We start from the raw sequence: 15,395 nt of genomic DNA on the forward strand, positions 1-15,395 counted from the left end.
GAACGTGACTGACGTCAGCTCATTACTCCAAAGGCAAAAAACGGATTTAGAAAAGCGGTGGTACCTCGTTATTGCAACTCCTAAATCTGCCTTTCCCGGTTTCCTCCACTAGGTGGTGCCAGTGAGATCATTTTCTTGCTTTGCTTATTTTTTCCCATGAACCATTGACAATTACTCCAATCAGTCTCCACCGACACTCCCATCCTCCAATACTTAAAGCGACTGGACTTCATCCTGAGCCTCCTGGTTCATGAATATAATGCCAGAGATACAGTGGTGACTGACACCTTAAGAGTAAAAGAAACTCATTGGCTCCTCAAAGCCTGTGCAAATCTGACCCCCTTCCCCAAAACATGCGATCCATGAAGAAGTAGATAAAGTCTGTGCCCACACAGCCGCGCTTTGTTACAATGCATCAGTCTGCGCTCACACAGCTGCACTATATTACAATGTATCAGTCTGCACTCACACAGCTGCACTATGCTACAATGTATCAGTCTGCACTCACACAGCTGCACTATATTACAATGTATCAGTCTGCGCTCACACAGCTGCACTATATTACAATGTATCAGTCTGCACTCACACAGCTGCACTATGCTACAATGTATCAGTCTGCGCTCACACAGCCGCACTATGCTACAATGTATCAGTCTGCATTCACACAGCTGCACTATGCTACAATGTATCAGTCTGCACTCACACAGCTGCACTATGCTACAATGCATCAGCCTGCACTCACACAGCTGCACTATGCTACAATGTATCAGTCTGCATTCACACAGCTGCACTATGCTACAATGTATCAGTCTGCGCTCACACAGCCGCACTATGCTACAATGCATCAGTCTGCACCCACACAGCTGCACTATGCTACAATGTATCAGTCTGCACTCACACAGCTGCACTATGCTACAATGCATCAGTCTGCACTCACACAGCTGCACTATGCTACAATGTATCAGTCTGCGCTCACACAGCTGCACTATGCTACAATGCATCAGTCTGCATTCACACAGCTGCACTATGCTACAATGCATCAGTCTGCATTCACACAGCTGCACTATGCTACAATGTATCAGTCTGCGCTCACACAGCCGCACTATGCTACAATGCATCAGCCTGCACTCACACAGCTGCACTATGCTACAATGTATCAGTCTGCACTCACACAGCTGCACTATGCTACAATGTATCAGTCTGCGCTCACACAGCCGCACTATGCTACAATGCATCAGTCTGCACCCACACAGCTGCACTATGCTACAATGCATCAGTCTGCACCCACACAGCTGCACTATGCTACAATGTATCAGTCTGCACTCACACAGCCGCGCTTTGTTACAATGTATCAGTCTGTACTCACACAGCTGCACTATGCTACAATGTATCAGTCTGCACTCACACAGCTGCACTATGCTACAATGTATCAGTCTGCGCTCACACAGCTGCACTATGCTACAATGTATCAGTCTGCACTCACACAGCTGCACTATGCTACAATGCATCAGTCTGCCCTCACACAGCTGCACTACGCTACAATGTATCAGTCTGCACTCACACAGCTTCACTATGCTACAATGCATCAGTCTGCACTCACACAGCTGCACTATGCTACAATGCATCAGTCTGCACTCACACAGCTGCACTATGCTACAATGTATCAGTCTGCACTCACACAGCTGCACTATGCTACAATGCATCAGTCTGCACTCACACAGCTGCACTATGCTACAATGTATCAGTCTGCATTCACACAGCTGCGCTATGCTACAATGTATCAGTCTGCACTCACACAGCTGCACTGTTACAATGTATCAGACTGCACTCACACAGCTGCACTATGCTACAATGTATCAGTCTGCATTCACACAGCTTCACTATGCTACAATGCATCAGTCTGCACTCACACAGCTGCACTATGCTACAATGTATCAGTCTGCACTCACACAGCCGCACTATGCTACAATGTATCAGTCTGCATTCACACAGCTGCACTATGTTACAATGTATCAGTCTGCACTCACTCAGCCGCACTATGCTACAATGTATCAGTCTGCACTCACACAGATGTACTATGCTACAATGTATCAGTCTGCATTCACACAGCTGCACTATGCTACAATGTATCAGTCTGCATTCACACAGCTGCACTATGCTACAATGTATCAGTCTGCGCTCACACAGCTGCACTATGCTACAATGTATCAGTCTGCGCTCACACAGCTGCACTATGCTACAATGTATCAGTCTGCGCTCACACAGTTGCACTATGCTACAATGTATCAGTCTGCGCCCACACAGCTTCACTATGCTACAATGTATCAGTCTGCACTCACACAGCTGCACTATGCTACAATGTATCAGTCTGCACTCACACAGCTGCACTATGCTACAATGTATCAGTCTGCACTCACACAGCCGCACTGTGCTACAATGTATCAGTCTGCACTCACACAGCTCCACTATATTACAATGTATCAGTCTGCACTCACACAGCTGCACTATGCTACAATGTATCAGCCTGCGCTCACACAGCTTCACTTTGTTACAATGTATCAGTCTGCACTCACACAGCTGTGATTTGTTACAATGTATCAGTCTTCACCCACACAGCCGCACTATGCTACAATGTATCAGTCTGCACTCACACAGCTGCACTATGCTGCAATGTATCAGTCTGCACTCACACAGCTGCACTATGCTGCAATGTATCAGTCTGCACTCACACAGCTGTGATTTGTTACAATGTATCAGTCTTCACCCATACAGCTTCACTATGCTACAATGTATCAGTCTGCACTCACACAGCTGCACTATGCTACAATGTATCAGTCTGCGCTCATACAGCTGCACTATGCTACAATGTATCAGTCTGCACTCACACAGCTGCACTATGCTACAATGTATCAGTCTGCACTCACACAGCTGCACTATGCTACAATGTATCAGTCTGCACTCACACAGCCGCACTATGCTACAATGTATCAGTCTGCACTCACACAGCCGCACTATGCTACAATGTATCAGTCTGCACTCACACAGCTCCACTATATTACAATGCATCAGTCTGCACTCACACAGCTGTGATTTGTTACAATGTATCAGTCTTCACCCACACAGCCGCACTATGCTACAATGTATCAGTCTGCACTCACACAGCTCCACTATATTACAATGTATCAGTCTGCACTCACACAGCCGCACTATGCTACAATGTATCAGTCTGCACTCACACAGCTGCACTATGCTGCAATGTATCAGTCTGCACTCACACAGCTGTGATTTGTTACAATGTATCAGTCTTCACCCATACAGCTTCACTATGCTACAATGTATCAGTCTGCACTCACACAGCTGCACTATGCTACAATGTATCAGTCTGCGCTCATACAGCTGCACTATGCTACAATGTATCAGTCTGCACTCACACAGCTGCACTATGCTACAATGTATCAGTCTGCACTCACACAGCTGCACTATGCTACAATGTATCAGTCTGCGCTCACACAGCTGCACTATGCTACAATGTATCAGTCTGCACTCACACAGCTGCACTATGCTACAATGTATCAGTCTGCACTCACACAGCTGCACTATGCTACAATGTATCAGTCTGCACTCACACAGCCGCACTATGCTACAATGTATCAGTCTGCACTCACACAGCCGCACTATGTTACAATGTATCAGTCTTCACCCACACAGCCGCACTATGCTACAATGTATCAGTCTGCACTCACACAGCTCCACTATATTACAATGTATCAGTCTGCGCTCACACAGCTGCACTATGCAACAATGTATCAGTCTGCACTCACACAGCTGCGCTATGCTACAATGTATCAGCCTGCACTCACACAGCTGCACTATGCAACAATATATCATCCTGCGCTCACACAGCTGCACTATGCTACAATGTATCAGTCTGCGCTCACACAACCGCGCTTTGCTACAATGTATCAGTCTGCACTCACACAGCTGCACTATGCAACAATATATCATCCTGCGCTCACACAGCTGCGCTATGCTACAATGTATCAGTCTGCATTCACACAGCTGCACTATGCTACAATGTATCAGCCTGCACTCACACAGCTGCACTATGCAACAATATATCATCCTGCGCTCACACAGCTGCACTATGCTACAATGTATCAGCCTGCGCTCACACAGCTGTGATTTGTTACAATGTATCAGTCTTCACCCACACAGCTTCACTATGCTACAATGTATCAGTCTGCACTCACACAGCTTCACTATGCTACAATGTATCAGTCTGCACTCACACAGCTGCACTATGCTACAATGTATCAGTCTGCACTCACACAGCTGCACTATGCTACAATGTATCAGTCTGCACTCACACAGCTGCACTATGCTACAATGTATCAGTCTGCACTCACACAGCTCCACTATATTACAATGTATCAGTCTGCACTCACACAGCTGCACTATGCTGCAATGTATCAGTCTGCGCCCACACAGCTGCACTATGCTACAATGTATCAGCCTGCACTCACACAGCTGCACTATGCAACAATATATCATCCTGCGCTCACACAGCTGCACTATGCTACAATGTATCAGCCTGCGCTCACACAGCTGTGATTTGTTACAATGTATCAGTCTGCATTCACACAGCCGCACTATGCTACAATGTATCAGTCTGCACTCACACAGCTTCACTATGCTACAATGTATCAGTCTGCACTCACCACAGCTTCACTATGCTACAATGTATCAGTCTGCACTCACACAGCTGCACTATGCTACAATGTATCAGTCTGCACTCACACAGCTTCACTATGCTACAATGTATCAGTCTGCACTCACACAGCTCCACTATATTACAATGCATCAGTCTGCACTCACACAGCTTCACTATGCTACAATGTATCAGTCTGCACTCACACAGCTCCACTATATTACAATGCATCAGTCTGCACTCACACAGCTGCACTATGCTACAATGTATCAGTCTGCACTCACACAGCTGCACTATGCTACAATGTATCAGTCTGCACTCACACAGCTGCACTATGCTACAATGTATCAGTCTGCACTCACACAGCTTCACTATGCTACAATGTATCAGCCTGCGCTCACACAGCTGCGCTATGCTACAATGTATCAGTCTGCACTCACACAGCTGCACTATGCTACAATGTATCAGCCTGCACTCACACAGCTGCACTATGCAACAATATATCATCCTGCGCTCACACAGCTGCACTATGCTACAATGTATCAGCCTGCGCTCACACAGCTGTGATTTGTTACAATGTATCAGTCTGCATTCACACAGCCGCACTATGCTACAATGTATCAGTCTGCACTCACACAGCTTCACTATGCTACAATGTATCAGTCTGCACTCACCACAGCTTCACTATGCTACAATGTATCAGTCTGCACTCACACAGCTGCACTATGCTACAATGTATCAGTCTGCACTCACACAGCTTCACTATGCTACAATGTATCAGTCTGCACTCACACAGCTCCACTATATTACAATGCATCAGTCTGCACTCACACAGCTTCACTATGCTACAATGTATCAGTCTGCACTCACACAGCTCCACTATATTACAATGCATCAGTCTGCACTCACACAGCTGCACTATGCTACAATGTATCAGTCTGCACTCACACAGCTGCACTATGCTACAATGTATCAGTCTGCACTCACACAGCTGCACTATGCTACAATGTATCAGTCTGCACTCACACAGCTTCACTATGCTACAATGTATCAGCCTGCGCTCACACAGCTGCGCTATGCTACAATGTATCAGTCTGCACTCACACAGCTCCACTATATTACAATGTATCAGTCTGCACTCACACAGCTGCACTATGCTACAATGTATCAGTCTGCGCTCACACAGCTGCACTATGCTACAATGTATCAGTCTGCACTCACACAGCTGCACTATGCTACAATGTATCAGTCTGCACTCACACAGCTGCACTATGCTACAATGTATCAGTCTGCACTCACACAGCTGCACTATGCTGCAATGTATCAGTCTGCACTCACACAGCTTCACTATGCTACAATGTATCAGCCTGCGCTCACACAGCTGCACTATGCTACAATGTATCAGCCTGCGCTCACACAGCTGCACTATGCTGCAATGTATCAGTCTGCACTCACACAGCTTCACTATGCTACAATGTATCAGCCTGCGCTCACACAGCTGCACTATGCTACAATGTATCAGCCTGCGCTCACACAGCTGCACTATGCTACAATGTATCAGCCTGCACTCACACAGCTGCACTATGCTACAATGTATCAGTCTGCGCCCACACAGCTCCACTATGCTACAATGTATCAGCCTGCGCTCACACAGCTGCACTATGCTACAATGTATCAGTCTGCACTCACACAGCTGCACTATGCTACAATGTATCAGTCTGCACTCACACAGCTCCACTATGCTACAATGTATCAGCCTGCGCTCACACAGCTTCACTATGCTACAATGTATCAGTCTGCACTCACACAGCTGCACTATGCTACAATGTATCAGCCTGCGCTCACACAGCTCCACTATGCTACAATGTATCAGTCTGCACTCACACAGCTTCACTATGCTACAATGTATCAGCCTGCGCTCACACAGCTCCACTATGCTACAATGTATCAGTCTGCACTCACACAGCTCCACTATGCTACAATGTATCAGCCTGCGCTCACACAGCTTCACTATGCTACAATGTATCAGTCTGCACTCACACAGCTGCACTATGCTACAATGTATCAGCCTGCGCTCACACAGCTTCACTATGCTACAATGTATCAGTCTGCACTCACACAGCTCCACTATGCTACAATGTATCAGTCTGCACTCACACAGCTGCACTATGCTACAATGTATCAGTCTGCACTCACACAGCTTCACTATGCTACAATGTATCAGCCTGCGCTCACACAGCTCCACTATGCTACAATGTATCAGTCTGCGCTCACACAGCTGCACTATGCTACAATGTATCAGTCTGCACTCACACAGCTGCACTATGCTACAATGTATCAGTCTGCACTCACACAGCTCCACTATGCTACAATGTATCAGCCTGCGCTCACACAGCTGCACTATGCTACAATGTATCAGTCTGCACTCACACAGCTGCACTATGCTACAATGTATCAGTCTGCAGCCGAGGATTGGAAATTTCAGCTGAAGATTAGCTAAACTTATTCACTGTAACAAACCCATCAGCTGTTTAAGAAGGTAAAGCTAAAAAAATTGGGAAATGATAAAAAATTGCTCGGGCGCCGAAACCCCCCCATAGATGACTGCAGTGAGGAACGACCGGACAGACTCCATTTTTTTCACCCGCATGAAGGAAACGTGGCTTTAAAATTTGAAACACTGATGCATTATGGGACAAAAACGTCTGACCTTCAAAATCCGGGCGCGATGAGTGACAAACCCGTTATACAACAATGTGTCAGACGCAGCATCACCACGGAAACAGAGACACCGAACTTCCTATTAGATATAAACTGCTGTCACCACCGGTATCATATGTCTAATGCAGCAACACATCTCCAGAAACAACACGAAAAACTATTATACAAAGATGGGGCCCAGTATCCGACCCATAATACTGCCCCTATGTACCAGAATATTACTATAATACTGCTCCCCTATATACAAGAATATAACTACTATAATACTGCCCCCTATGTACCAGAATATAACTACTATAATACTGCCCCTATGTACAAGAATATAACTACTATAATACTGCCCCTATGTACAAGAATATAACTACTATAATACTGCTCCTATGTACAAGAATATAACTACTATAATACTGCCCCTATGTACAAGAATATAACAACTATAATACTGCCCCCTATGTACAAGAATATAACTACTATAATACTGCCTCTATGTACAAGAATATAACTACTATAATACTGCTCCTATATACAAGAATATAACTACTATAATACTGCCCCTATATACAAGAATATAACTACTATAATACTGCCCCTATGTACAAGAATATAGCTACTATAATACTGCCCCCTATGTACAAGAATATAACTACTATAATACTGCCCCTATGTACAAGAATATAACTACTATAATACTGCCCCTATGTACAAGAATATAACTACTATAATACTGTCCCTATATACAAGAATATAACTACTATAATACTGCTCCTATGTACAAGAATATAACTACTATAATACTGCCCCCTATGTACAAGAATATAACTACTATAATACTGCCCCTATGTTCAAGAATATATCTACTATAATACTGCCCCTATGTACAGGAATATAACTACTATAATACTGCCCCTACATACAAGAATATAACTACTATAATACTGCCCCTATGTACAAGAATATAACTACTATAATACTGCCCCTATGTACAAGAATATAACTACTATAATACTGCCCCCTATGTACAAGAATATAACTACTATAATACTGCTCCTATGTACAAGAATATAACTACTATAATACTGCCCCTATGTACAAGAATATATGTAATATAATACTGCCCCTATGTACAAGAATATATCTACAATAATACTGCCCCTATGTACAAGAATATATCTACTATAATACTGCCCCTATGTACAAGAATATAACTACTATAATACTGTCCCCTATGTACCAGAATATAACTACTATAATACTGCCCCTATATACAAGAATATAACTACTATAATACTGCCCCTATGTACAAGAATATAATTACTATAATACTGCCCCTATGTACAAGAATATAACTACTATAATACTGCTCCTATGTACAAGAATATAACTGCTATAATACTGCCCCTATGTACAAGATTATAACTACTATAATACTGCCCCCTATGTACAAGAATATAACTACTATAATACTGCCTCTATGTACAAGAATATAACTGCTATAATACTGCCCCCTATATACAAGAATATAACTACTGTACTATGATACTGCCCCCTATGTACAAGAATATAACTACTATAATACTGCCCCCTATATACAAGAATATAACTACTATAATACTGCCCCTATGTACAAGAATATAACTACTATAATACTGCCCCTATGTACAAGAATATAACTACTATAATACTGCCCCTATGTACAAAAATATAACTACTATAATACTGCCCCTATGTACAAGAATATAACTACTATAATACTGCTCCTATGTACAAGAATATAACTACTATAATACTGCCCCTATGTACAAGAATATAACTACTATAATACTGCCCCTATATACAAGAATATAACTACTATAATACTGCTCCTATGTACAAGAATATAACTACTATAATACTACCCCTATGTACAAGAATATATGTAATATAATACTGCCCCTATGTACAAGAATATATCTACAATAATACTGCCCCTATGTACAAGAATATAACTACTATAATACTGCCCCTATATACAAGAATATAACTACTATAATACTGCCCCTATGTACAAGAATATAACTACTATAATACTGCCCCTATGTACAAGAATATAACTACTATAATACTGCTCCCATGTACAAGAATATAACAACTATAATACTGCTCCTATGTACAAGAATATAACTACTATAATACTGCCCCTATGTACAAGAATATAACTACTATAATACTGCTCCCATGTACAAGAATATAACAACTATAATACTGCTCCTATGTACAAGAATATAACTACTATAATACTGCCCCTATGTACAAGAATATAACCACTATAATACTGCTCCCTATGTACAAGAATATAACCACTATAATACTGCCCCTATATACAAGAATATAACTACTATAATGCTGCCCCCTATGTACAAGAATATAACTACTATAATACTGCCCCTATATACAAGAATATATCTACTATAATACTGCCCCTATGTACAAGAATATAACTACTATAATACTGCCCCTATATACAAGAATATAACTACTATAATACTGCTCCTATGTACAAGAATATAACCACTATAATACTGCCCCTATATACAAGAATATAACTACTATAATACTGCTCCTATGTACAAGAATATAACCACTATAATACTGCCCCTATATACAAGAATATAACTACTATAATACTGCTCCTATGTACAAGAATATAACCACTATAATACTGCCCCTATATACAAGAATATAACTACTATAATACTGCCCCCTATGTACAAGAATATAACCACTATAATACTGCCCCCTATGTACAAGAATAGAACTACTATAATACTGCTCTCATGAGAAGAATATAACTGCTATAATACTGCCCTTATGAGAATATATATATTTCGGGGGCGCTGCAGTGCGGACGCTCTTTTGCATACGTTTCCCTTAGATCATGTGTGACGGCTTCTCCTGGACGATCTTCTTATATATGTCGGTAATATACAGAACGCTCTGGGATCGTGGGTTCGGGCAGACGGAGCTGGAGAGGATCCAGTTTGGGCTCAGTCGCAGCTTTTCCTTCCGCCGCTCAGACGCGGCCAAGTGCTGCCCTCAATGACTGATTGTGAAGTGGCGGCATCTCCAGCTAATAACATTAGACACCAGGAACTCACTTGGCATCGATGTCGGCTTTTTCGCGCATTCCATGGGCCATCTGCTCGGCCTCATAGTACTTCTTTTTGGCCTTGGCTAAATCCTTCACTGTCTCCTGGAGTTCCGTCTGGATCTTGGTCAGCTGGTCCACACACTGCAAGACAAAACCCCCAGCCTGTATTATAGGAGCATCCGAGCAGGAGGAGGCCAATTCCCACCATAGGAGCCCTCTAACCAAAATATTATGCCTGGAGCATGGGAGCAAGAAAATACTGCAGATAGAGCTACTCCAGCAGAATAGTGAGCGCAGCTCTGGAGTATAATACAGGAGGTAACTCAGGATCAGTAATGTAATGTATGTACACAGTGACTGCACCAGCAGAATAGTGAGTGCAGCTCTGGGGTATAATACAGGAGGTAACTCAGGATCAGTAATGTAATGTATGTACACAGTGACTGCACCAGCAGAATAGTGAGTGCAGCTCTGGAGTGTAATACAGGAGGTAACCCAGGATCAGTAATGTAATGTATGTACACAGTGACTGCACCAGCAGAATAGTGAGTGCAGCTCTGGAGTGTAATACAGGAGGTAACTCAGGATCAGTAATGTAATGTATGTACACAGTGACTGCACCAGAAGAATAGTGAGTGCAGCTCTGGAGTATAATACAGGAGGTAACTCAGGATCAGTAATGTAAAGTATGTACACAGTGACTGCACCAGCAGAATAGTGAGTGCAGCTCTGGAGTATAATACAGGAGGTAACTCAGGATCAGTAATGTAATGTATGTACACAGTGACTGCACCAGCAGAATAGTGAGTGCAGCTCTGGAGTATAATACAGGAGGTAACTCAGGATCAGTAATGTAATGTATGTACACAGTGACTGCACCAGAAGAATAGTGAGTGCAGCTCTGGAGTATAATACAGGAGGTAACTCAGGATCAGTAATGTAATGTATGTACACTGTGACTGCACCAGCAGAATAGTGAGTGCAGCTCTGGGGTATAATACAGGAGGTAACTCAGGATCAGTAATGTATGTACACAGTGACTGCACCAGCAGAATAGTGAGTGCAGCTCTGGGGTATAATACAGGAGGTAACTCAGGATCAGTAATGTAATGTATGTACACAGTGACTGCACCAGCAGAATAGTGAGTGCAGCTCTGGAGTATAATACAGGAGGTAACTCGGGATCAGTAATGTATGTACACAGTGACTGCACCAGCAGAATAGTGAGTGCAGCTCTGGAGTATAATACAGGAGGTAACTCAGGATCAGTAATGTAATGTATGTACACAGTGACTGCACCAGCAGAATAGTGAGTGCAGCTCTGGAGTATAATACAGGAGGTAACTCAGGATCAGTAATGTAATGTATGTACACAGTGACTGCACCAGAAGAATAGTGAGTGCAGCTCTGGAGTATAATACAGGAGGTAACTCAGGATCAGTAATGTATGTACACAGTGACTGCACCAGCAGAATAGTGAGTGCAGCTCTGGGGTATAATACAGGAGGTAACTCAGGATCAGTAATGTAATGTATGTACACAGTGACTGCACCAGCAGAATAGTGAGTGCAGCTCTGGAGTATAATACAGGAGGTAACTCGGGATCAGTAATGTATGTACACAGTGACTGCACCAGCAGAATAGTGAGTGCAGCTCTGGAGTATAATGCAGGAGGTAACTCGGGATCAGTAATATAATGTATGTACACAGTGACTGCACCAGTAGAATAGTGAGTGCAGCTCTGGAGTATAATACAGGAGGTAACTCAGGATCAGCAATGTAATGTATGTACACAGTGACTGCACCAGCAGAATAGTGAGTGCAGCTCTGGAGTATAATACAGGAGGTAACTCAGGATCAGTAATGTATGTACACAGTGACTGCACCAGCAGAATAGTGAGTGCAGCTCTGGAGTATAATACAGGAGGTAACTGAGGATCAGTAATGTAATGTATGTACACAGTGACTGCACCAGCAGAATAGTGAGTGCAGCTCTGGAGTATAATACAGGAGGTAACTCAGGATCAGTAATGTAATGTATGTACACAGTGACTGCACCAGCAGAATAGTGAGTGCAGCTCTGGAGTATAATACAGGAGGTAACCCAGGATCAGTAATGTATGTACACAGTGACTGCACCAGCAGAATAGTGAGTGCAGCTCTGGAGTATAATACAGGAGGTAACTGAGGATCAGTAATGTAATGTATGTACACAGTGACTGCACCAGCAGAATAGTGAGTGCAGCTCTGGAGTATAATGCAGGAGGTAACTCGGGATCAGTAATGTAATGTATGTACACAGTGACTGCACCAGCAGAATAGTGAGTGCAGCTCTGGAGTATAATACAGGAGGTAACTCAGGATCAGTAATGTAATGTATGTACACAGTGACTGCACCAGAAGAATAGTGAGTGCAGCTCTGGAGTATAATACAGGAGGTAACTCGGGATCAGTAATGTATGTACACAGTGACTGCACCAGCAGAATAGTGAGTGCAGCTCTGGAGTATAATGCAGGAGGTAACTCGGGATCAGTAATATAATGTATGTACACAGTGACTGCACCAGCAGAATAGTGAGTGCAGCTCTGGAGTATAATACAGGAGGTAACTCAGGATCAGTAATGTAATGTATGTACACAGTGACTGCACCAGAAGAATAGTGAGTGCAGCTCTGGAGTATAATACAGGAGGTAACTCGGGATCAGTAATGTATGTACACAGTGACTGCACCAGCAGAATAGTGAGTGCAGCTCTGGAGTATAATGCAGGAGGTAACTCGGGATCAGTAATATAATGTATGTACACAGTGACTGCACCAGCAGAATAGTGAGTGCAGCTCTGGAGTATAATACAGGAGGTAACCCAGGATCAGTAATGTATGTACACAGTGACTGCACCAGCAGAATAGTGAGTGCAGCTCTGGAGTATAATACAGGAGGTAACCCAGGATCAGTAATGTATGTACACAGTGACTGCACCAGCAGAATAGTGAGTGCAGCTCTGGAGTATAATACAGGAGGTAACCCAGGATCAGTAATGTATGTACACAGTGACTGCACCAGCAGAATAGTGAGTGCAGCTCTGGAGTATAATACAGGAGGTAACCCAGGATCAGTAATGTATGTACACAGTGACTGCACCAGCAGAATAGTGAGTGCAGCTCTGGAGTATAATACAGGAGGTAACTCAGGATCAGTAATGTATGTACACAGTGACTGCACCAGCAGAATAGTGAGTGCAGCTCTGGAGTATAATACAGGAGGTAACTGAGGATCAGTAATGTAATGTATGTACACAGTGACTGCACCAGCAGAATAGTGAGTGCAGCTCTGGAGTATAATGCAGGAGGTAATTCGGGATCAGTAATGTAATGTATGTACACAGTGACTGCACCAGCAGAATAGTGAGTGCAGCTCTGGAGTATAATGCAGGAGGTAACTCGGGATCAGTACCTTTTTTAGCTGCTGTTCCTTGTACAGTTTGACCGTCCTGGCCGGTTCGGAGATCAGGTTCCTATAGTTTTCGCAGATGTTGATGCGGGATTGTGCCACTTGTATCGTCCCTTCTAGGAAGGATTTCCATACTGTGTAGATGTTCCTGAAAGTGGGGAAAAAAAAGAGCTAACAGGATATATATATATATCATGGCAGAGGGGAAGGGGGATGTGGAGGGACATCACTTGGCTGCGGGCTGTGTTCTGATTACAAGGCACCGGAGCGGGGTGCGGTGTCCGGTACCGGAGGAGCTGGCGCTGGGTCAGGACGGCATGTGTCTACACTGGATTAAATATATCCGTTCACTGACAGCCAGCAGAGATAGGACAGTGAGGAGACATTGAAGAAAAGTAAATTAGAAAGTTGGAAAACTTTCCATTATATTAAATTAAAAAATAGAGTTGTACAATATTAGCAATTACCAGACGTGATCCAAGAAAGGGCAATGGCCGGTGCCCAGGACTCAGTGCTGCGGGTGGGGGACGGGCTCTTGTCCCACAGAACAGCTGCACCCCTAATGACAGATAGCTGCAGAGCTGCAATCATAGAGCGGCGTCAGGACACCGAGCACCGGGAGCCACTACAATGGACACAGGGGCATCAGAGCGGCTCCATGGAGCGAGGGAGGACGGCGGCCATAATGGCGAGACACAAGGTAAACCCTGCAGACGGCCGGGGAAGAAATGGCTGCAGGAGGCAGTATAGGAAGAAAGCAAATCACAGGAGGCAGCGAGACCCGGCCATCGACTGACAGCGTCACTGCACTAATGCTGCGAGCCCCCCGTACCACACATCACCCCACTGCATAATCACAGACGCAGAGGACCCACACTTCACAACCTCTCAAGATCTGTGCACTAATGCTGCGAGCCCCCCGTACCACACATCACCCCACTGCATAATCACGGACGCAGAGGACCCTTCACAACCTCTCAAGATCTGTGCACTAATGCTGCGAGCCCCCCGTACCACACATCACCCCACTGTATAATCACAGACGCAGAGGACCCTTCACAACCTCTCAAGATCTGTGCACTAATGCTGCGAGCCCCCCGTACTACACATCACCCCACTGCATAATCACAGACGCAGAGGACCCTTCACAACCTCTCAAGATCTGTGCACTAATGCTGCGAGCCCCCCGTACCACACATCACCCCACTGCATAATCACAGACGCAGAGGACCCTTCACAACCTCTCAAGATCTGTGCACTAATGCTGCGAGCCCCCCGTACCACACATCACCCCACTGTATAATCACAGACGCAGAGGACCCTTCACAACCTCTCAAGATCTGTGCACTAATGCTGCGAGCCCCCCGTACCACACATCACCCCACTGCA

The 15,395-nt window shown here is 44.1% G+C and overlaps 1 protein-coding gene across 4 annotated transcripts in view; it reads right to left on the reverse strand.

Annotated features, from left to right (window-relative positions):
• FCHSD2 (FCH and double SH3 domains 2) overlaps positions 1-15,395 on the reverse strand; it is a 142,012-nt gene that overhangs the window by 50,305 nt on the left and 76,312 nt on the right. For all 4 annotated transcript variants that reach the window (XM_075334728.1, XM_075334726.1, XM_075334727.1 and 1 more), the window contains exons 5-6: positions 14,010-14,154; positions 10,564-10,697 (exon numbers count right to left, since the gene is read on the reverse strand). In XM_075334728.1, coding sequence (XP_075190843.1) covers positions 10,564-10,697; positions 14,010-14,154 — 279 coding nt within the window. The remainder of the gene's footprint in view (positions 1-10,563; positions 10,698-14,009; positions 14,155-15,395) is intronic.

This window comes from Anomaloglossus baeobatrachus, chromosome 2 (genome assembly GCF_048569485.1).
Source record: "Anomaloglossus baeobatrachus isolate aAnoBae1 chromosome 2, aAnoBae1.hap1, whole genome shotgun sequence".
Classification (NCBI taxonomy): domain Eukaryota; kingdom Metazoa; phylum Chordata; class Amphibia; order Anura; family Aromobatidae; genus Anomaloglossus; species Anomaloglossus baeobatrachus.